The 24,047-nt window shown below is 42.7% G+C and overlaps 1 protein-coding gene across 5 annotated transcripts in view; it reads right to left on the bottom strand.

Moving 5' to 3' along the window:
• Nucleotides 1-1,271: 1,271 nt before the first annotated feature.
• APTX (aprataxin) overlaps nt 1,272-24,047 on the bottom strand; it is a 41,654-nt gene continuing 18,878 nt past the window's right edge. For 2 of the 5 annotated variants that reach the window (XM_068551911.1, XM_068551910.1), the window contains exons 3-9: nt 13,241-13,377; nt 11,885-11,931; nt 11,345-11,647; nt 10,682-10,741; nt 9,627-9,853; nt 4,441-4,544; nt 2,609-2,867 (exon numbers count right to left, since the gene is read on the bottom strand). In XM_068551911.1, the coding sequence (XP_068408012.1) occupies nt 2,713-2,867; nt 4,441-4,544; nt 9,627-9,853; nt 10,682-10,741; nt 11,345-11,647; nt 11,885-11,931; nt 13,241-13,373 (1,029 nt within the window). In that variant the 5' untranslated portion in view covers nt 13,374-13,377 and the 3' untranslated portion in view covers nt 2,609-2,712. Of the gene's footprint in view, nt 1,357-2,608; nt 2,868-4,440; nt 4,545-9,626; nt 9,854-10,681; nt 10,742-11,344; nt 11,648-11,884; nt 11,932-13,240; nt 13,378-19,146; nt 19,273-19,665; nt 19,709-24,047 lie in introns of those variants that run through there. The other 3 variants (XM_068551908.1, XM_068551909.1, XM_068551907.1) reach the window with 3 other exon arrangements.

Here is a 24,047-nt window from a genome sequence, read left to right on the forward strand (position 1 = left end):
TAACTGGCCCAGAAAGCCAACCAGAAAATACAGTATGTGCCCTGGCAGGACACAGCCTAATCTGGAAGCTTCAGAAATGCAAGCTGTTTTGAAGCCAAGGGCTGATTTATACTCTGGTTCTCAAAATTTAGTATGAATAAAGATCATCCTGAATGTTTGTTATATAGTGTTGATTCCTAGACCCAGGGGATTGTGATTCAATAGTTCTGGGGTAGAACCCAGGTATTTATATTTTTTAAAAGGAAACTAGTAATTCTGGTCTCAGGAGTCCATGGAGTATACCTTTAGAAACAGAGTTTCTCTGGGTTCTAAGGCATCAGATGTGGAGAAGGGGATAGATCAAGTGAACCCTCTTTCCCAATCCCCACCATTGCCCCCACCAAAATAAAAGCAGAGGCTTCCAGTTACCATTTATCGAGCCCTTCTCTGTGCCAGATACTATGCGAAATCTTTTACATGGATTATTCTATTTAATGCTTATAACCCTGAAGTTCAGGGAAAATAAGTAATTTGCCTAAGATCCCTCAGCTCTGAGTACCTGAGCCAGGACTGGAACCCAGATCTGAATCCAGAGTCTGACATCCTGACATCAAAGGAAAAGCTATGAAGCCACATCCCCTCCACAGGGTCGAGGGAGAAGGCCATGGGCCACAGGGTAAGGAGGCAACCACTGCAGGAGAGGAAGCAGACAACCGGGCAGGCTCAAAGGTCCAGAGTTGAACCAGACAGAAGGAACTATTTATTGGATAAGGAACTATTTATGGATAAGCTGGGCTGATAAGATAAGGACTACATTCCTGGAATGCAGAAGGAACAGAGGACAGAGACGAAAAATGTTGGACAAAAGGGCTTTAAAGGAAATGACCAGCCTCAGAGAAATCAACGAAAGCCATGGAAACTTTTGGTCAGCACGGGCCCAAGGCCCCTGCGGGTCTATGACCTCTGCTGGTTAGTACTGCATTTTACTGTTCAGCTGAGAGGGAAAATAATGAGTTCAATGCACCAGAACCAAGACCAACTTTGGAGCCCAGGATCTTTTACAGATTCTTAGATCTTCATCCTTTAAAGGGGCATAACAATAGCACTTACCCCATGGGGCTTCCCTGGTGGCACAGTGGTTGAGAGTCTGCCTGCCAATGCAGGGGACACGGGTTCGAGCCCTGGTCTGGGAAGATTCCACATGCCGCGGAGCAACTGGGCCCCTGAGCCACAACTGCTGAGCCTGCGCGTCTGGATCCTGTGCTCCGCAACAAGAGAGGCCACGATAGTGAGAGGCCCGCGCACCGCGATGAAGAGTGGCCCCCGCTTGCCGCAACTAGAGAAAGCCCTCACACAGAAACGAAGACCCAACACAGCCTAAAATAAAATAAAATAAAATAAAATATAAAATAAAATAAAATAAAATAAAATATTACTTACCCCAGAGTTACATACAGTAAGAAGTAAAAGAGATCATTTGGATAGAGTACTTAACATAATACCAGAAACAAAGGAGCTGGACAAGTGTTAGCTGCTATAATCACTAATTACTACTAATTATGACTATACCCATGCTCACCAAAAAACCACTGTGGCATCTTGTTTATTTGTGAAAGACACAGGTCAAATATGGTCTCTGTGGATTGAGGTTTTTCTCTCCTCAGAGAGAAGTTATTGTTAAGATGTTCTTTTTTTTTTTTTTTTACAAACAAGAGCAAAAAATGTCACACCGTCAAATAGATCAACAACTGATCAAAAATAATGTTTCAGACTTCCCTTCACCTTTAGTTTTGATGTTATCCAAAAAGTAACTTAATCCAACTGTTCCATCCAAATTTGTTCTGAGGGAAAAGTGAAGCAATGGGGTTCTGTGCAACTTTTCATTCAACAACTATCTTTTTGTGCATCAGAGCTGACTCTGTGACTACTGGCTGAACTCCTGATAGTTTTCAATTACCTAAGAGAGATACCCCAAACAAATGACCTTTATTTTCAGACAACAGATCTAAGCAAGACACCAAGAAGACTTGACAGCTGAACTGTGATGAACATATGGCTGAGTATTTCCATACCATCCAGGAACTCCTGATATTAGAAGAAAACTCCATCCTTCTACCTGCTCACCTAGCCTGTTTGCTCAGAGTGAAGGAGAACTGATGAGACAGACTTCCTGGGGAAAGGAGCATTTGGGTGGTTTGAGATAGAAAGCAATGAAGGGGACAGAAGAAACTAAGTCTCCCTATGAAGGAGGGAAAGAGAGAGAATATTACAGACCAGATTAACATCAGAGAACAAGACCAATCAGTGCCTTCGGGATAAATAAGAGATCATTCTGGCTGCTCTGATGAAAGGGTACCACCTGCCTCTGAGGAGGGAGGATAAATGTAAGAAACAGAAATATATAAGCAGCCCTCTGCCTCTGTATCCTGTGTTTGATCAGTTTGAACATGGCTTTGCTCCCATTAGTCAGGTCTGATGTGGCTCCTGGAGATGGTGGGCCAGGCCTATCCCAACCACCCTCACCAGAGAACACATCCATGACAAACCCTAATTCCTGAACTATTCAAGTCGCCCCATATTGTGGCCACTCAGGAATAGAACAAGCTTTGAAAAAAAAAATAATTGCATGTTTTAATTCAAGAAATAAAAGTTCACACACAATCCAGAACAGGCGTCAGGAATTTGCTCTAAACAATCAGCCACACCTGCTGCAGAAGTTCAGGCTCCACAGAATCACTTTGGCCAGTGCTTCCTGAGATGCACTTTCAGTTGAGGAATGGAAGGCAGCAGCTGCTGGCACTCATGACAACGGAGGGGCAGCTTCAAGAGCTCACACATCCCATCTTGGACAGACACTCTGCCAGCCTCTTGTACCATCTCAATCACAGCTGCAAGCAAGGAAATAGAGTTTAGAGCCCAGATACAAAAAGAAAGAAAGAAAGAAAGAAGAAGGAAGGAAGGAAGGAAGGAAGGAAGGAAGGAAGGAAGGAAGGAAGGAAGGAAGGAAGGAAGGAAGGAAGGAAGGAAGAGAAAGAAAGAAAGAAAGAAAGAAAGAAAGAAAGAAAGAAAGAAAGAAAGAAAGAAAGAAAGAAAGAAAGAAAGAAAGAAAGAGGAAGGAAGGAAGGAAGGAAGGAAGAAAGAAAGAAAGAAAGAAAGAAAGAAAGAAAGAAAGAAAGAAAGAAAGAAAGAAAGAAAGAAAGAAAGAAAGAAAGAAAGAAAGAAAGAAAGAAAGAAAGAAAGAGGGAGGGGGGAGGGAGGGAGGGAGGAAGGGAGGAAGGGAGGGAGGGAGGAAGGGAGGAAGGGAGGGAGGGAGGAAGGGAGGAAGGGAGGAAGGGAGGAAGGGAGGGAGGAAGGAAGGGAGGAAGGGAGGAAGGAAGGAAGGAAGGAAGGGAGGAAGGAAGGAAGAAAATCTGACTCCCAAATATGCCAGGTATCCTTAAAGCTAGTAAACTTGAGGTTACATTCACTATTGGGAAAATGGGCTCAGTCAGGTTCTAAATGTGAGCAACTTATTTCTGAGATGATTACATTCCTTCAGGATACACTCTAAGCAATCCATGTTACTATGTCAAAGGCTTATTATCACAGGGCTTTACCCCTAGTTAGCCCTTGGTCAATGGTAGCTGTCATCATTAACATCCCAGCATGATGAAGTTCCATAGTATACACACTGGGAAATGCTTCCTTCTGTATACACAGCCTTCCCCTGTTAAGTAACCACTCTTGACGGAAGGCAGCCCCCAAGTTCCTCCTAGCTGCTGGCAGAAGGAAGAAATAACTGTTTACAGCTTTCAGATCCATGAACTCCAATAATTCTCAGGACAACCTCTGAAGTCCCCCATTGTTAAAATAAACAATCTTTTTTAGACCCTGACATAACAGCATTCTAAGTCCCCCAAGAAGGCTGCTCACAGCAAAGTGGCAATCCTACTACAATCCAAATAACCCAGTTTCTTTTAATGGGGCTCTCTGTACAGGCAACACAAAGTTGTACATGGGTTTTTGAAGCCAAGTTATTTTGGGAAACAAATGAATCAAGTATAAGAACAACTGAGAAGGGCCCTGGTGGGGCAGTGGTTAAGAATCCACCTGCCAATGCAGGGGTCATGGGTTCGATCCCCGATCTGGGAAGATCCCACATGCCGCTGAGCAACTAAGCCTGTGCACCACAACTACAGAGCCTGCACTCTAGAGCCTGCAAGCCACAGCTACTGAGCCCGCGTGCCACAACTACGGAAGCCCACGCACCTAGAGCCAGTGCTCTGCAACAAGAGAAGCCACCGCAATGAGAAGCCTGCGCACTGCAACGAAGAGTAGTCCCCTCTCGCCCCAACTAGAGAAAGCCCATGCACAGCAACAAAGACCCAATGCAGCCAAAAATAAGTTAATTAATTAATTTTAAAAAAAAAAAGAACAACTGAGAAAATGAAACAAATGTAAAAACCAAAGAACACTGTTTACCTTGTGATTCAAGGAAGTATTCGGTATTGAAAGAATTCCAGTGTTTTTTGTTTTTAAGGCAAGGAGAATCAAAATCCTGGCTGATCACATGAAGGTGTACATGGCTAGTTGAGAGGAAACAAAGATTGACCATTAAACCCAGCTTAATCAAAATGACAAAAAGTATGGGTATGTAAAATATTGACAGTGTTTCCATTTAACTCCACTCATTCATTCATTCACTTAAGACTATTTAAAGCAACCTAAATGTCCATCAACAGATGAATGGATAAACATATACACAATGGAATATTACTCAGCCATTAAAAGGAACGAAATGGGGTCATTTGTAGAGACATGGATGGACCTAGAGACTGTCATACAGAGTGAAGTAAGTCAGAAGGAGAAGAACCAATCAATATATATTAATGCATATATGAGGAATCTAAAAAAATGGTATAGATGATCTTATTTGCAAAGCAGAAATAGAGACACAGACGTAGAGAACAAACGCATGGACACCGAGAGGGGAAAGGGGATGGGATGAATTGGGAGATTGGGATTGACATGTATACACTGCTATGTATGGAATAGATAACCAGTGAGAGCCTGCTGTATAGCGCAGGGAACTCTACTCGATGCTCTGAGGTGACCTAGAGGGGAGGGAAAACCAGAAGGGAGGGGATATGTGTATACATATGGCTGATTCACTTCACTGTACAGCAGAAACTAGCACAACATTGTGAAGCAACTATACCCTAATTTTAAAAAAAAAAAAGACTATTTACTGCTCATTAAGTACCTACTCGGACCAAGCACTGTACTAGCACTGGGAATTTAGCAGTGAACAAAATGGGAAAGGCCTATGCCCTCACAGAAATTATATTCTAATGAGGGGAGAGAAATAATAAATAAGTAAACAGATAAACAAGGAAAATTCAAAATGTTAACATTGCTAAGAAAAAAATAAAACAGGGAAATGGGATAGAGAGTGCCGGAGGGTAGAGGCTGCCTCTTTAAGTAGCTAGGGTGTCCAGGGAAGGCCTCTCCCAGGCAGTGATTTGAGCTGAGAAAGCAGTCATGAAAGCAAAGACCTGAAAGAGTGTTTCAGGGAGTGGGGAGACCAAGTGTGAAGGCCCTGAAAAAGGGCTTGGTGCAACCAAGGAGCAGAAAGGAAATATGACTGAATGGCTGGAAACAAGGAGCAGGGACTAGGTAGGAGCCAGATCATAAAGGGTCTTATAGGTTGGCAGAGGGTTTGCATTTTATTCTGATTACACTGGGGAACCACTGAAGGATTTTAAGCAGGGGAGTCCTGTTATCTGATTGACACTTTAAAAGATCACTCTGGCTACTGTGTGGAGAAAGGACTGTAGAAAGGGTAAGGATGGATACAGAGAGACTAGTTAGGAGGCTGCTGCAGCAGTCCAGGCCAGAAATAATCATGTTTTAGACAGGAGCTATAGCAGTCGAGATGACAAGAAGCAATCCAATTCTGAATATATTCCGGAATAGAACCAACGGGACCAACTAATGGATTGGATGTGGGTTTGGGGAGGTGCCATTTGCTGAGATGAAGAAGCTTCAGGAAAAGCAGGTTTGAGGAAGAAAACCAAGTTTGCTTTTGGACTTGCTAAACCAAGTAGGATAACTTTTTGTATAGCTTTGACTCTTAGAATCAGTAATATTTCACGTTCCCCCAATAAATCATCAAAACCAACCAGTGCCGTGTGGGAATTTAAAATGGAATATAAGCAGTAACAAATAAACCTAACTGTATTACAAATGAAAAGGGAACCACACTGAAGGGGGTCAGGAAGAAAATAACTACCTAATTAAGTTTGGAAAACAGTATTTTGACTGGATTCTGTAAAGATAAAAAGAACGTTATACAAAGACTGGAATCAGAAGCATCAGCGTGAGCTCATGGCTTTCCATATACATGTACAGGCAGGTAAACAGAGAGGTGTATGTATCTGTGTGGGTTAGGATTCATGCATGTATTTCCTGGCTCCATCTGCTAAGAGGACCTAGAAGCAAAGACACTCTGGAACCAACCACTTCTCTCTGCAGAAACTTCGTGCCCTGGTCTTGGCTTATAAATGTCATTATCCACTAAAAGGAACTAGGGTTCTTTGGAAAAGTGGTTCATTCCAGGGCTAGAACAGGAAAAATATAAGATAAGCCTGGAACATCTTGTTCCAAAAAATAAGGAGCCAGAAAATAAGGAAGAGCTCAAAAAATGTTTGGGGCATGTCAAAGTGATACAGGAGCCAATCTAAAGGAATTTCCAATGACCAAAGCTGGAACAATTTGAGCAATAAACAGAGATAGATTAAATTAAATCCTATAGACTAAAATAAATATCCATGAGTCCATACGTGTATTGAATAAATACATAATGGGGGAGAAGGGACAGCTCTTCCACACGGAGGAATTCCAATTAATAAATTAGAAGGAATGAGGGAAACAAAATTACCATTAGGTAAACACCATAATAATAACTGTTGCAGGCAAGATCCACCAATAGATGCTAAAATCACTGGGCAAAAGTTCGAGGAGAAAATATATAGTAGCATAGTCTTAAACATCTCTCCCCAAGATATTCATCAATTACAAGGGAAAAATAGTAACTTTGAGTAGAGAAACCGGGCAGACACCACCTCAACAGAGTGATCAAGGTGAATATCATGAGCAACAAACCATCTCGACATCATACACTCCTTGATATGATGCACTGAGAAGGACACACATCATTTCTGTGGTATTATTGGCAAAAAAAAAAAAAAAAGCATAACCTCAATCTAGTCATGAAAAAACATCAGACAAACTCAAATTGAGAGACATCCCGTAAAACAACTAGTCAGTACTCATCAGAAGTGTCAAGGTCATGAAAACCAGAAAAGGAGGAGGAACTGTCACAGATCAGGGAGACTAAGGAGAGACAACAAATAAATGCAATGTGGGATCCTGGAGCAGAAAAAAATGGAAAGAACAATGGCTGAAATTCGAATAAGGTCTAGAGTTTAATTAGTGGCGATATTATGGAAGATCTTTGTTCTACTTCATACTTCCAGTTTTATATTTTCTAAATTGAAAATATATTACTTTTACAATAGAAAAAATATTTAATTTATTACCTTTTCCTTCCTATCTTTAATTTATTCAAAATGATATCATAAAGAGTGATCATAAAAGGATATGTAACAAGAAACTTTACTTACTGGTCATTTTGCTTCCCACCCACACCAGTCACAGCTCTTGCCTTTAGCATTCTCCTTAGCACAACAGCAGATGTGGGAACAGGGTGGGAAGCAGGGGATGGGATGAATTGGGAGATTAGGACTGACATATATACACTACCATGTGTAAAATAGATAACTAGTGGGAACCTGCTGTATAGCACAGGGAGCTTAGCTCGGTGCTCTGTGGTGACCTCAATGGGTGGGATGGGGGTGGGGGAAGGGAGGTCCAAGAGGGAGGGGATATATGTATACATATAATCGATTCACTTCGTTGTACAGCGGAAACTGACACAGCATTGTAAAGCAACTATACCTCAATTAAAAATTAAAAAAAAAAAGGTATGTACACCATGATTACTACGTGAAAAGGGCTTTGTGATCAAGGACTGTTAGTCATGAGCTCTGCAGCATTACGGAAATAGGATTATGGGTGACTTTTTGCCCTAAATTTTTGAATAAGGTTTTAACAATTAAAAAATATTTTTTTAATGAGATACAACATAACTTCCACCCGGTGACCTAGCAATTCCACTTCTGGGTATTTATACAAGAGCAAAAAAATGAAGTATATCTGATATACACAACAACATGCATGAATCTCAAAATCCATTATGCTGACCAAAAAAAAAAAAGAAAAAGAGTATACATTGTATGATTCCATTTATATGAAGTTCTAGAACAGACAAAACTAATCTATGCTGAAAGAAAGCAGAACAACACTTGGGGATTGAGGGGAGGATTGCAAGAAAGGAGCACAAGGGAACTTCCTGGGATATGATAGAAACGTTCTGTATCTTGATCACAGTGATAGTTACATGGCATATACATCAAGACTGATCAAACTATAGATCTTATTGTGCATTTTATTGTATGTAAGTCATGCCTCAATTTAAAATAAAGAGTATTGATGGGGAAAAAATGTGGCACAAAAATTTTACTTGTTAAAGTGACCAGTAATCTAGGTCATAATTACCCACCTAATAAAATGTGAAGACTGTTAGGTGGTTAAATAAAATAACCAAAAGAAATTCTGACACATGCTACAATATGGATGAACCCTGAAGACATTATCCTAAATGAAATAATCCAGCCACAAAACAACAGATACTGTATAATTCCACTTATATGAGGTACCTAGGGAAGTCAAATTCATAGAAACAGAAAGTAGAATGGTGGTTGCCAAGGGCTGGGGGGAGGAAGGAATGAGAGGTAGTTCAGGAAGATGAAAAAAGTTCTAGAAATAGATGGTGGTGATGGCTGCACAACAATGTGAATATACTTAATGCCATTGAACTGTACACTTGAAAATAGTTAAAATAGTAAATTTTATGTTATGTATATTTAACCACCCCAAAAAAAAAACCAGCCTAAGATAAAGACTCAGAAACCCAATCACTCTGCTTATCTTGTTGCTTAGCTCAAAAGAATTGGAGATCTGCTTTGCTTGCATTCCTTGAAAAGAATCAATCATTCCTTTCTGAATCCTTCTGGGTATGAGCCAAAGGAAAACAGGCTCTACACTTTTTTCTCATTTTATTTTAAATCTTAGATCCACTAGGCTGTCATGAAAGAATTCAGTGATGCTTGCCTCCTTCAAAGCAATGGTCCCTAATCATTTAGGGGTTATAGATGTTTCCGAAAAATCTGATAAAAGCCACCGACCACAGCTCTTCACCCGATGGCAATGAAGCTGCTTCATCTAGTTCATAAGTTAGGCTCTCAGAGTTTACACTTTGAGAAGAACAGAGAACTGTCTGTTATCGAATTATAAGCAGAAGTAGGAACTCAAGGCTTACAAGCAAGTCAGGCAGGAGGGTTGAAGTTTCAGCCCACCTGCCTTGGAAACACCCCACCCTACTCCCCTGGACCTCAGGGCTATGAGCACAGTCAGCAGACCCAGGCTGAATCCATCTGTCCACCTAGATAGAACCAGGACGCACCAGCACTCCCCACAAGGCTTACCTCATGCTGGGAATGGCATGGTAGCCCAATCGGAAGCGGAGTTTGCTAGACCCAGCAAAGTCTGCAATCACTTTTTCCCCCACAGTGTGCATGTGTCTGAGGAGCTCAAGGTGTTCTCCGGTCACAGCCTTCAGACTGGAAATGGAGGCCCATGGTAAGACCAGCCAGTGGTGACGAGCCTTGGGGTATTTATCCTTAATCACCACCACCTGCTCATCTTTGTAAACCTAGCAGAGGGGCACAGGAGAAGGAAACGGACATCTACAGCTCATCTTGTGTGGGCCAGATACTGTCACATTCATTAACTCACTTAATTCCCACCACAATCTTGTGCAGAAGGTCTTAGTATCCCAATTTTGACCGATGAAAGCACAGAGACTCAGATAAGTTGAGTGTCTTGCACCAGGTCACATAGTTATCAGTACTAAGTGGGAAGTCTAGGATTCCAACACAGATCTAGTTGACTCCAGTCTGTGTTTTCAGTCACCACACTACACAGAACACACAGAAGAGGCACAGTACAAAATAGTTCCTGAGGATCTGACGTAAAACCCCTGCAGGCATGAATTCAAATGCACCCTTCTCACTCTAACACAGCAGACCACATGACACATGCAAGTGTGCTCCAAGAAGCCCTATCAGATCTTGCCCCTTGTCACCCCAGGATGTAATTTAAGAACAAAGACTCCTCCCAGGATGATGCCTGACTATTAATCCCAGGGTAGCCCAGTAATTACAGTCACTATACATTATCCGACACTCTGTTGAAAGAGACCACACTAAGGTTAACACAACTTCCCTTATAATAGTACCCAGAAGTTTAGGAGGAACAAAGCAGAAGGGATATTCATTTGAAAAACTTGGCTTCTCTCCAAAGAATTCCAGTTGCTAACTTACTGACAATGAGAAAAGCCACTTGATCTCACAAAATAGTCCAATAAAATGAATCTCACTCAGAAGGACTGATCTCCTTTGATTTCATTTGTAGTTATGAACTCTGTGGAGGGATAATTTAAAACGTGAAATGTATTTCAATGCCAAAATTTTATTCTGACCTGCATTTTGGGGTCCTCCATTGAAATCTTCAAGCCTTGACTCCAGTGGCCCAATGATTCCTAGAGCAAAAAGGGGCAATGTAAATCGCAAATGCGATAGTTATATTTGGCAGTATTTAATACTGGACATCAGCAAAGTCCAACCAAACTTGGAAATAAGGTCAGTCTTTAAGAATTAAACTATATCTCTTTACCTCAATCTTTTCCTTTATAAACCATAAGCCATTCCCATTTTCTTCCCATATTCAGAGCTGCATGTCTAGACAGAGGTTGGAAACACCAGAGTGTGAATTGCATCTTCTTTGCCCTCTCCCACTCCATCTACAGCCTAAGTTTCCACTTTGACATCAGGATGTGAATCACATGATCTATGAAGAATGCTCCAATCTTAACCTTCTATAGATATACACTGACCCATTTTAGCAGCTCAGTGTTAAGCACACTGCCATTATCACCCTACCTTCAAGGGGCTTACCTCAGGAATTCAAGAGAAAAGTACATAAAGGGATATTCATCCAACTGACTGGTGACACAAACAAGTGACTTTTTCATCATGGTTAATAACCCCTTAGGCATGTCTGGGCTTTACTGTGTACAAAACAATTAAGTAGTCATTACACCTCATTTAATCTCCACATCATCTATCAAGCACGCTACCCTCACCTTTTTGGTGGATGCATCTTTCTCCTTCTTTGGGGGCACAGAGCACTGGCTAGGGTTGCTCCCAGGTTCTAGTCCTGTACTGGGCTCAGCTTCCTGGGCAGCATCCCTTTCTACAGAATCACTGTTGCCTGACCTCTTTCTCTTCCTGTGTGTTTCCAGGCCAGGGTTCTTTGTCTCTTCCTCAAACTCTATGATATATGGATAAAGTTCATTCACCAGGTGGAGGACCTGGCCAGGCTGCAGCGTCACCTCTTGGTCTTTCCCAATTATGAGTGAGTCAATGCTGGTGGGATTGACCCCTACCTATGGAATAATCAGAAAATAATTACAATAATAGCAATAACACCATTAGCAATATAGCTACTCCTATGTTCACCACTTACTATGTGCCAGGCACTGTGCTTAATATTCACTTCTGTTACTCTGCCACTTCCACACGTGACAGAGAAGCCTTTATTGGCTGGCACAGACATTCTAAAGTCAACAGTGTAAGAAAATCATCAAGTATAACATGGAAATCCAAGTTACAAATAGACATACCTGCTTTACCTTGACATATCCTTTGTTACACTCTGCTTTCAACTGTACTGAAAGAGATTGAAAAAAGTTAAACCCAAATGCCATGAAGAACCAGGCACTTGCTCCTGTTCTCCCTACAAGACAGTGAAGCCTCACTCCAGGAGGCAATGTGACAAGGGTTTCCTCAAAGGCCTAAGAGCAAAATCATCCATTATTCAGGTGGCTAGGGCTCCAGGTCCTTCCATAAAATGCCCAACAGTGTACATACTCCTTTAGCTACTGCTAATATCTTTATAAGGCAGCTTCACTGAATCCCCACAAGTCTCCCTATTCCAGAGCCCTTGGCCCACTCAGGATCACAGACTCTGCAGTCAGGAAAGGGGACCCATTTCTCTCACAAGCTCTTATATCTCAGGATTAAATCAAGACTTCCACTATTGTATGAAACCATCAGATGCCTTCAACAGAGAAAAAGGTAAAAGATACGTTCCTAGAAAACTGAAGTTCAGCTGGCCTTGGGTAGGAGGAGTAGAAAGAATATTCTAGAAAAAGGATTGCAGGGACAGAACAGTCTGAGCATGTGTGGGAAGAAGTAACACTAAATACTGGTGTTCAGATACGTGAACAAAAAGCTTCTGGACAGGCTGACATACACATCCCTACAGCTGCTGCTGTGACAAGGCAGACAGAGAGCAAGAAGCAGTGTCTACTTCTGTATGTTTGGCTTAGCCAGCTCAAGCATGGCTTTTTTCTTTTTCCCATTTAGATTAACTCATGTGGGAAAAATCATAATCAGTGCTGCAGACTCCAAGCCTTAGGAACCCCTACTATGGCAAACACATTGCAGGGGGAGGCCTGGTAGCAGTGAACATGTCTGGAGTTTACAGGTAAAAAATGAGGTACATGGTAAAGATTTTTCCTAAGGACATTCATTTCATTAAATCCCATGAAAGACATTTCAAGAGCTAGATGTCATAGTCTTTTAAAGATAACACCCTCTGTGTGTGGCAAAATGTAAAGGATGAAACCATCCCATCACTTCTCAGACATGGTTCCAACCTGGAAATCCCAGAATTCAATTGTCTCACTGCCCAAAGAGGAATCTCCCTGGGCAAAGCAGAGTGCAGAACTCAGTTCCACCACCCTATAGTACAGGATAGAACCTGCCTGCTCCCAACACTGAATATTAACCACTTTCAGAGGGTGGAGTCAGGAGTGCATGGGGCCCTAGCACTGGCTAAAAGAGCTCAGTTCCTGAGTTTTGTTTATGGCATACAAAAGGTTTTCCATCAGTAGCATCCAGGAAATGTACATCTTTGATTATCACTATCTGAGGGAACCAAACATGATAATCTCCACAATCCTATGACCAGTTACCTTGCTGTCGAGAACATTTCTTGTCAGTGATCTTGGTCTCGGGGCTGCGCCCAACCATGACTGCTTCCAAATGTGGAAGTTTGATTCGCTGGTGTCGATTGTCCAGTCTCACCAACCAGCACACCCGCATCATTACTCTGAGAGACAAAACACAAGAGAATCACTGGAAAAACTAGCACAGGTCCTCCAGGGCCACACCCCAGCACCACCACACATGCCATTTACCAGCTGTTCATCTTGAGGCAAGTGACTTCACCTCCCTAGTCTCAATTTCCTCACCTGTAAAATGTGATAATGACAGGACTCATGAAGGTGTTGTGAGGATTAAATAAAACAATATGGGTAAAGTATTTACTTCTGTGCCTCAGTCATGCTATGCAATCAAATATTTGTTATGTTTATTGATATACTCTATGTGCTGGACATTAAGCTACCTGCTGAGGATCAAAGAATGATGAAACATTGTCCCTAGCCTTCAGGGGTCTGGAGTACAATGGGGCAGACTCATGTACCAATTATTAAAACATAATGTAATATCTACTATAGGAAGGGAGTAGCCAAATATGGCCTTAGCCCAGGGAAAGTAATGACTGACTCTTGTAGGGAGCATCAAAAAAGGCTTCACGAGGAAGGGATATTCATGCTCAGTTTTAAAGGGTGAGAAGCTTGCCTGGCAAAGAACTAAGGACATAAGAACAGAGGATGTTCTCCATAGGCATCAAGGTTTCCATTCCTTAACTGTCAAAACATACTGATGTTAGAACAATATATTTTACTGCCCTCTGCCAGAAGATAGTCATAATAAATATACAAACCTACAATTTCTAAAGTGTGAATGCAGCACTTTTGTGCAATACACAACCTGCACAACACTACTGGAGGGTCTGATATTCTTTTGTAAAACAACTTTTATGGTCATGTAGGATATCAGTAGAAGAGAAAGAGAAGAAATTCGGGAGAGGGATGAGGCCTGAACAAAGAGGATGAAGAGGAAAAAGATCCAGGAGAAATTGCGAAGGTAGACTTAGTGCTGACTACATTTGGGGAATGACAAGGGAGTGAAGGGAGACACCAACCAAGATTTCTAATTTGGAAATACTCATTACCCAAAATGAGGAATACACTGGAGACATAATTTAGGGATAAATGATAAGTGAAGAAGGGATGATTTCAGATCGAAACACAATTAGATTAAGTTGCCTGCGGAAGATCCTAGAGTCACACTAGGATATACAGGTATGAAGCTCAGGGAGGGGAAGGGACTGAAGGTGTATGTATATATATGTGTGTGTGTGTGTGTGTGTGTGTGTGTGTGTGTATTTTTTGAGACTATAAAGTGCTTTATTTGGAGTCTTGGGAATTGCAATTCAGGAGACACAGTTTCGAGTAAAACTGAAAGTGTTTCAGGAAAGAGAAAGAATCAGGGGCTTATAAAGGTAAATGCCACAAGGTTGTTAAAGCTGTAAGAATTATGACCAGCTCTGACACAAAAAGGAAATATTTGTCCTTAACTGAATGTATATATATGAGAGGCATCAACATGTCATAGAAGTTAGGGTAAAAAGAGAGGATGAGATCACCTAGGGGCAGAACAGGGAACTGTGGGAGGGACAGACTAGATCTTTGGGACACCTCCCTAGACTCCAGAAGCCTACTAATGCTCAAGCCTCTAATACCCTCTCTTTGAGAAACGCCCCTTGCAGGCAAGGCAACACTCTATCAGCCGCTCTGCACAAGCTTTGTATCCAAAGGCGAGAGAAAAGAAACCAGATTTTTCAAAATCAGAGTTTCACTACCATCTGCAAAGACAGATTAATGCAAAGCAGAGTGAGCAAATGAGTGCTGAAGACGTGCAGTCACAGAAATAGGATCAGTCAGGAAAGGCTTTGGAAACTGCCCAGTAGAAAAAGCCAAGAGCCAAGGGGACTGATAAGAAAGAAAAGGAGTGGGAGTGGACATTCCACTTCAAAAAGCACAAGTGGGGGCTTCCCTGGTGGCGCAGTGGTTGAGAATCTGCCTGCTAATGCAGGGGACACAGGTTCGAGCCCTGGTCTGGGAGGATCCCACATGCCGCGGAGCAACTAGGCCCGTGAGCCACAACTACTGAGCCTGCGCGTCTGGAGCCTGTGCTCCACAACAAGAGAGGCCGCGATAGTGAGAGGCCCGCGCACCGCGATGAAGAGTGGCCCCCGCTTGCCGCAACTAGAGAAAGCCCTCGCACAGAAACGAAGACCCAACACAGCCAAAAATAAATAAATTAATTAATTAATTAAAAAATAAATAAAGTCCCTTGGTTTTTAAAAAAAAAAAAAAAAGCACAAGTGACGGTACAGATTTCAGCAATGACAAGCCATGGGTGAGGGGTGAGAAGCAGACCTTAGTTGGCCAACCCAGAGGAGCTGCCCCAGAGAGTCACCCAAAGAAGGCAAAGGTGTTGAAAGAACACTAGGCCGAAAAGTTGAGATTTAACAATCCATAGGAGACAACTGCCAGGGTCTGAGCTGCAGAGTGAGGTGAAATGACGCTGTGTGTAGGCAGGCTGGAGTGGAGAAATCTAGAGTCAGAGATGAGTCATTTAATAACTTAAATGTGGGCCAGAGTTAGGTCTAAAAGGCAGCTCCTTTGTGAGGGAGCTGATGCAAGAGCATGAAGAGTCAGCTGTAAATCTAAAATCCTCAACCCAGAGCCTCAAATGATGATGGTGCTACAGGCAAGTCCCACTTCTAAATGCTACGTGTTCAGAAGGGCATCTGTTTGCTCTTGCTGGAAACTAATGAATGAGCAGGTAATGGACTGAGAAGTGAAGTATGTCTTCATTAAGCACTGGGAAATAAGTCATCTGGTGACTGACTACTCACAGTAATAATAAAAGAAGCCTGAAGAGAGAACAGCTGGATAGCAGGGACAGGAGGGAATCCAGTGGACAGCTGGGAGCATGGCTGACTTTTGCAGGATAACAGGACCTACCCCTCCCGCCCCACACAAACACACATTCACGTGCTTCATTCCCTCTAAAGTTCTGAAGTTATAATGTTCTTATTTACTACACCTTGAGAAACTGAAGCAGTGACTACACGATGCTTATGTAACTAAACTTAAGCAATATCTTCGCCCATTTCAGCCTCCAATTCCAACTTCTAGGAATGAAGCATTTTAGAATATGGGGAGCACAAAAGGATGGATGTTCCTGAATCTTCAATATAACTCATCCAGTAAAACTCCATCAACTGCAAGCTCTATGACAGCAGAAGTCAAGGCCATTTTTCCTTACACTATACCCCTAGCACTTAATACCTAGCATACAGCAAGAATATAATAAATATTTGCAAGTGAATGACCAGATAATAATCCTATCCAGGCTCTCCTCCTTTCCTTCTCTCTCCCCTCCTCTAGCTCCTCTTATGTGGGGTGCTTTGCTACTCTCTCTGAGCAACCCCATCTCCACATCTATGTGGGTAAATCCTAATTCTCTATTTTTCAGCCCCACACTTTTCATTCCAGAGTTGTAGGGACTGGTCAGAAAGAAACTCTGATTATTTCTTAAGGGACCCAAGTGATCTGATGGTCCGCACAAGGCCAGAAATCTGGTAACCTGGAACACGCTGTCCAGAAGAATATTCTGCAATGATAGAAGTGTTCTAAACACTAACGTAGCCACCATGTGACAATCAAGCACCTGAAATGTAGCTGGTGCAACAGAGGAACTAAATTTCTTACTTAGCTTTTTTTAAATTTAACAAAGCTGGAGTATCCAACCTAGACTTGGAGAAAGGAGGTGTCAAGGAAGGTTTCCGATAAGAGGTGGGCCTAAAATGAGACCTATACATTAACTGGGTTAACTAGGTGAAAGTGGGCAGCCTAATTAGGTGAGGAGCAGGAAGTGGAGAAAGGAATCAGAGAGAAGATTCCAGTCAAAGGGAACAGCAAGGGCAGTGCACAAAGAAACAGCACAGTGCACATGAAGAAGCAGTTCAGGGCTGCTGCAACCTAAAGTATGAGGCAAAAAAAGAGGATGGAGATGCAGGCTGGTCCAGATGAAGCAGAGCCCTGGGTGACCAGCTGCAAAGCTCAAACGTTAGAAGCTCTAATGGATTTTGCAGTTTAGTAAACAATAAATATTTGCTGAATAAATGAGAGAAAAGATTGGATGAATGAACGGACAGATCCCCTTAAATATTATTAGCAGGACTTTGACTCAGTCAGATTTGTTTTCAAAGATCATTTGGGGGAGGAGGGTAGGTAGTGTGGAGAACAGATAACATGGGATATAGGACTAGAGGAGGGGATACCAGTTAGAAGGCCATCATATTTCAGATCAAAGAAGATGAGGTCCAAAGTAAGACAATAATAGAGATGGAAAAAAGAGCACAGATTTGAGAAATATTTAGGGGGCAAAATCAACAAGACTTAGTGATGGATGTGCTAAGAGTAAGTCCTGAGAAGATAGAATTTGAACAGTCTGTGGGACTCGCAGGCAGAGCTGTCCAGCAGGGTAGTCAGAGGTGGGCACGAAACTCAGAGGAGATCTAAGGTGACACTTCGATTTGGGAGCATGCAGGAGGGAGTTAAAACCAAGCTAGTTGATGTGCTCACCTAGGCAGTGTGTACAGAATGAAAAGAACAATGGGCCAAAGTCACAAGCCTTGGAAACACCCAACATTTTAGGAGAGGAGGAAGAAGACTATCCACAGGAGAAATGACTGGTGAGAGAGGCACATGGAAAAACAGCTAGAATGTAAGCTCTTTAAAGGAAGGGGGCACTTTGACTTGTTCATCTCTATATCACAGTATATGTTTGCTGAATAAATCAGCTGAGTGTATTGTCCTGAGAAGCAAAGAAGTAGGGAGAGAAAGGTATCATCAAGTTTCAAAAGCAGCAAAGGAATCCAGTAATGACTGCAGAATGTCAATCTGGTTTGATAATCAATCACTAGTGACTACAGGGTAAAATTTCAGGGGAATGACAGATCTGAAAGCTAGACTGCAGAAAGGAACGGGAGGTGAGGAGTTGGAGACAGAATTTAGAATACGCTTTTAAAAGTTTGGATGAGAGGGGAAGAGAGTTACTGGATGAGAGTCAAAGGAAGATGGATCACCAGGAACTTTTTCTTTCTTTCTGGCTTGGGAGCGGAGGGGGGGTGGGGGGGGGACACACATGGATATGAGAAACCTGACCTTGTTTATACATGACTGGGACATAGACAAGGGCAGAAAAGACAAATGAAAACAAGGGCTCATAGGTGAAAGTATAAAAGAAAGGTCAGAAGCAAAGATAAAGGAAATTGCTTTGATCAGGAGACAGCTCATCCTCTGATACTGAAGGAAAGGTAAAGATAAGTGTAAATCTAGATGACTGTATGAAGGGAAGGCAGGGGCAGAAATCTGAGGGAGAGCACATCTGATGACCTCAATTTTCTCCCTAAAATAGTAGATAACAACAGAGTAAGATGTTTGGGAGCTTGATAAACAGTTGAGGAAAATCAATATAAAATAGTGGATAACATCCAAGCCTCTGAAATCCAACTGCTCAAGTTCAAATCTTGCCTCCACCACCTACAGACTGTGCGACTTGTGGCCAGTTATTTAAGCTAAGTCTTTATTTCTTCAGCTGTAAAACGATATTAATTACTGCTCTACACCACAGCGTTGTCACAAGGGCTAAATTAAGAAGTAAAAAGTTCAGTATCTGGCAAAAAACAAGCATTCAACACTACTATCACTCCTGTTAGTAGTGAAGATAGGATGAAAGCAGGAGCTAAGGAAATGTAAAAAGATCATTCGACAGCACTGACTGTGCAACTAAGGTGAAAGGGCACAAATCTGTTGTGTCTCCCCACCTGAAGAGCCCTGTCTCAAGTGTTCTAATGACGCCCAATTATAAATCAAATTCTCAAAAGGCTCCAAACCTGGACCACATTAATTCCACAGAGAAATTATATCCTTGCTTTGTTGAACCGCTATCACTGGTCTGCAAGAGAAAAGGCTTGCTTCTTCTGGCCTTCCTGTAAGGCCTGCTGAGGACGCTGTCAAGTGCCCTCAAGTTCCTCTCATGGAGCGTTTCTGGAGAAAACAATGTCCTTCCTAACAGGCTGCGCCGCCTCCTTGGGTTGGACAGTGCCCATTCTCTAATCTTTCCTCTGCTTGTGTTCCGACCAAGCTAGGTCAGGTGTCAGGGGCACAGGTGAACGAACGCGAAGTGGGACGGAGGCCAACGCGAGCGCCGCCAAAACACGGCAGGCGGGAAATGAGAAGCCCAGAGCCCTAGAGCCCTAGAGCCCGAGGATGCTGCAACGCCTGCCAGGAAAGAAGCCGTGAGAGCGTTATTCAGGGCACATCACTCAGAGGCAGTAGCGGACCCGGCCTGAGGCCCACTCCCACGGCTCTCAACCCGGCAGGCAGAAGAGGCAGGCCGATAACCGCCTTACCTAGAGACGGCGGAGGCTGACAAGCTCACGTTACTCCTCCACTTCCGGCGCTGTGGGATGACGTCGCGAGAAAGACTGGAGAGCAACCAGTGATTACCTGCTGACAGGGTCTCGCCCGATGCCCGGATCGGGAAGTGCCAGCTCCACTTGGACCCGTATTGGGCCACGGTCCAAGTTTGGATCTTGGCAGTTATCCCAAAGAGGACGAGCTTTCTCAGCATCTCTCTATGCGAGAGCTGCTACCCCGTCACCACCTCTTAGTTTCTGAAATGGGAGAGACTTCAGGCAGCTCTCCTCTCGGTGGCCGTTTCTAGGCAGCCGTCCAGCCTCTGACATTCCCTTCATAAGGAAAAGCTCACTACTTTTAAGGCCACCTTTTGCGCTGTAGACAGTAGCTGCTTGTGGCCGCCCCCTTTCAAAGCTACAATCTGCTTTCTCCTATTCTGGGGGAGAAAGGACTGGAGGGGAGAAACCTTAGCGGAGAAACCTGCTAAGATTTTTTAATGCTGTCTTCACTAAATGAACTGGCTGAGGGGCAGTCAGGGAGGAGAGAAGCAGGATGTTGGAATAAGATGTGTTTACCGATTTTTACGGCAATTCCAGGATGTTCCCTAGGAGTCATATATTGCAACTATTCGAAGGCATTCTGGCAGATGGAAAAATTCCTCTCTCATTTGGAATACTGTTTCCTTCCAAAGGAAAGTAGAGACTCAATGGTATGATGGCGATATCAGAGCTATCAAAACAGAGTGGGAGGATCTTCCAGGAAACAAGGAAGGGAGACTTGCAGTTGTTAGCAGAGAAGATGCAGGTTTATATTAGGGTCACACCAGTAAGTGGAGGAGCACAGGAAGCTTCTCAGCGGCCACACAGGCCTCATGGCAGTGGAATGTGGTTCACATTGCTCGAGGTAAAGAGAGGCTATTCTGGTGACCTGACCAGTTATTCCCTCAGAATTAAGCTTCTCTTAGCCTCTTCTTCAACCTGACCTGCCTATGTTGTGTCTTGCATTCAAAACTAGATTGGATTATTCTAATTGGATTATTCAACATATATTGTGCAAAATTGGGCAGCCTATTAGGTCTAGTTGGATTATTCAACATATACTGTGCAAAAATGCCCAGCCTATTAGGTCTAGCCCTTTCTCTATAGCATACTACCGGCCCAAGAAGCAGGGTCACATGGCATAATGCACGGCTTCAGGCAGGCACAAAATTTTCAAGGACTCCAAAACCAAAGATTTATCACAAACACATATATAGAGATTAATAGAGAATAAGCCTGTGGTATTATCTAATGCAGTAGCCCTCAAAGTATAATCCTTGGATCAGTAGCAGTAGCCTCAGAACACTTGGGAACTTGTTAGAAATGCAAATTCTCAGTCCTCACCCCAGGCTTACTGATTCAGAAACTCTGGGGGGTGGGGCCCAGCAATATGTTTAACAAGCCCACCAGGTTATCCTAATATTGTACATGCTTAGATTTGAAATTCACTGATGGAAGGCAAAGGCTTCAAACCACACACCATGATAAATGTGTTTTGTTAGTATACTCAGAGTTTTGGGGTTTTTTTGTTTGGTTTGGTTTTTTCTTTTTTTCAAATAAAAACTTTTTTTTTCAATTTTTAATTGTGGCAAAATACAAATAACATAAAACTTACCCTCTTAACTTTTTTTAAGTGTACAGTTCAGTAGTGTTAAGAATATTCACATTGTAGTGAAATCTATCTCCAGAACTTTTTTTTTTTTTTTGGCTGCGTTGGGTCTTCGTTGCTGCGCGTGAGCTTTCTCTAGTTGCCGCGAGTGGGGGCTACTCTTCGTTGCGGTGCGCGGGCTTCTCATTGCGGTGGCTTCTCTTGTTGCGGAGCATGGGCTCTAGGCACGCAGGCTTCAGTAGTTGTGGCGCACGGGCTTAGTTGCTCCGCAGCATGTGGGATCTTCCCAGACCAGGGCTCGAACCCGTGTCCCCTGCACTGGCAGGCAGGTTCTTAACCACTGCACCACCAGGAAAGCCCCCCAGAACTTTTTAATCTTGCAAAACCAAAATTCAAACAACTCCCCATTTCCTCCGCCCTCAGCCCCTGGCAGCCACCATTCTACTTCAAGTTACAGTGATTTTAACCACTCCAGATACCTCATGTAAGTGAAATCATACAGTATTTGTCTTTTTGTGACTGGCTTATTTCACTTAGCATAATGTCCTCAAGGTTAATTCACTTGTAAGTGTCAAAACATCTCTCCTTTTCAAGGCTAAAAAACATTCCATTGGGACTTCCCTGGTGGCACAGTGGTTAAGAATCCACCTGGCAATGCAGGGGACACGGGTTCGAGCCTTGGTCCGGGAAGATCCCACATGCCGCGGAGCAACTAAGCCTGTGTGCCACAACTACTGAGCCTGTGCTCTAGAGCCTGTGAGCCCGGGTGCAAAAACTTCTGAAGCCCGCGCGCCTGGAGCCCATGCTCCCGCAACAAAAGAAGCCACCGCAATGAGAAGCCTGCGCACCGCAATGAGAAATAGCAGCCCCCACTCCGCAGCTAGAGAAAGCCCACGCCTAGCAATGAAGACCCAACGCAGCCAAAAATAAATAAATAATTTTAAAAACAAAAACAAAAACATTCCATTGCATGTATACACCACACTATTCCTCTGCTTCCACCTTTTGGCTATTATGACTAATGCTGCTGTGAACATCGTTGTACAAGTATCTCTTTGAGATCCTGCCTTCAATTATTTTGTATATATACCCAAAATTGGGATTGCTGATTCATAATTCTGTTTTTAATATTTTAAGGGACCACCTACTGTTTTCCATAGCGGCTGCACCATTTTACATTCCCACCAGCAGTGCACAAGGGTTCCAATTTCTCCACATTCTTGCCAACACTTGTTATTTTCTGATTTCGGTTTTTTTTCTTTTAATAGCAGTCGTCCTAATGGGTGTGAGGTCAGGTGATATCTCATTGTGGCTTTGATTTGCATTTCTCTAACGATTAGCGATGTTGAGCATCTTTCCATATGTTTTTTGGCCATTTGTATATCTTCTTCAGAGAAGTATCTATTCAAGTCCTTTACCCATTTTTTAATCATGTTATTTTATTGTTGCATTGTAGAAGTTATTTTAATCTTCTGGATATTAACCCCTTATCAGATATATGACTTGCAAATATTTTTTCCCATTTCATAGGTTGCCTTTTCACTCTGTCAACTGTGCCCTGTACAGAAGTTTTTAATTTTTTTTTTTTTTTTTGGCTGCGTTGGGTCTTTGTTGTTACGCATGGGCTTTCTCTAGTTGCGGTGAGCGGGAGCTACTCTTCGTTGTGGTGCGCAGGCTTCTCATTGCGGTGGCTTCTCTTGTTGTGCAGCACGGGCTCTAGAGGGCAGGCTCAGTAGTTCTGGCGCACAGGCTTAGTTGCTCCGCGGCATGTGGGATCTTCCCGGACCAGGGCTCGAACCCATGTCCCCTGCATTGGCAGGTGGATTCTTAACCACTGCACCACCAGGGAAGCCCCAGAAGTTTTTAATTTTGATGTAGTCCAATTTATCTATTTTTACTCTTGCTGCCTATGCTTTTGGTATCATATCCAAGAAATCATTGGACGCTTTTCCCCTATGTGTTACAGTTTTAGGTCTCACATTTAGGTCTTTGATCCACTTTGAGGTTTTTTTTTTTATATATGGTATAAAGTAAGCATCCAACATCATCCTTTTGCATGTGGATATCCAGTTTTCCCAACACAATTTGTTGAAAACACTGTCTTTTCTCCATTGAATGGTCTTGGAATACTTGTTAAAAATCATTTGACTACATATGCAAGGGTTTATTTCTGGGCTTTCTATTCTATTCCATTGGTCCAGTACCACCCTGTTTTGATTACTGTAGCTTTGTAATAACTTTTTAAATCAGGAGGTGTGAGACCTCCAACTTTGTTGTTTGGGTTTTTTTTCCCTTTTTCCAAGATAGTTTTGGCTATTTCGCTCAGGGGGGGTAATTTTTTTTTTAATTACAACAGTTAGAAATTAGAAAATCTTGCAGGATTCTTGGCCTCTTGGAAAAAAAATCAAGAAATCCAGCAAATTCTGGCAACAAATAGCTGGAATTGGAGTGGCTGCCAAGTGCTCTCTAGTTGCCATTGTCTCCACCCACTCATTTATGTAACCTGTCCCGTCCCTTAAAGGCCCTTCTTTCTTTGATACTTTGAGACTCCTGGTCTAAGGGAAAGGCAGTTGGAGCCAGAGGACCAGCCTGGGGAGGCTGCAGTGGTCTGGTTCAGAGATTTTCTCAAAAGGAAAAATACAAAAAAAAAAAAAAAAAAAAAAAAGGAAAAATACAGAGTTCTGAGAGAAAATATAGCTAGGAAATTTTGTTTGTTTGTTTGTTGCAG

Source organism: Eschrichtius robustus, chromosome 10 (assembly GCF_028021215.1).
Source record: "Eschrichtius robustus isolate mEscRob2 chromosome 10, mEscRob2.pri, whole genome shotgun sequence".
NCBI classification, from domain to species: Eukaryota; Metazoa; Chordata; class Mammalia; order Artiodactyla; family Eschrichtiidae; genus Eschrichtius; species Eschrichtius robustus.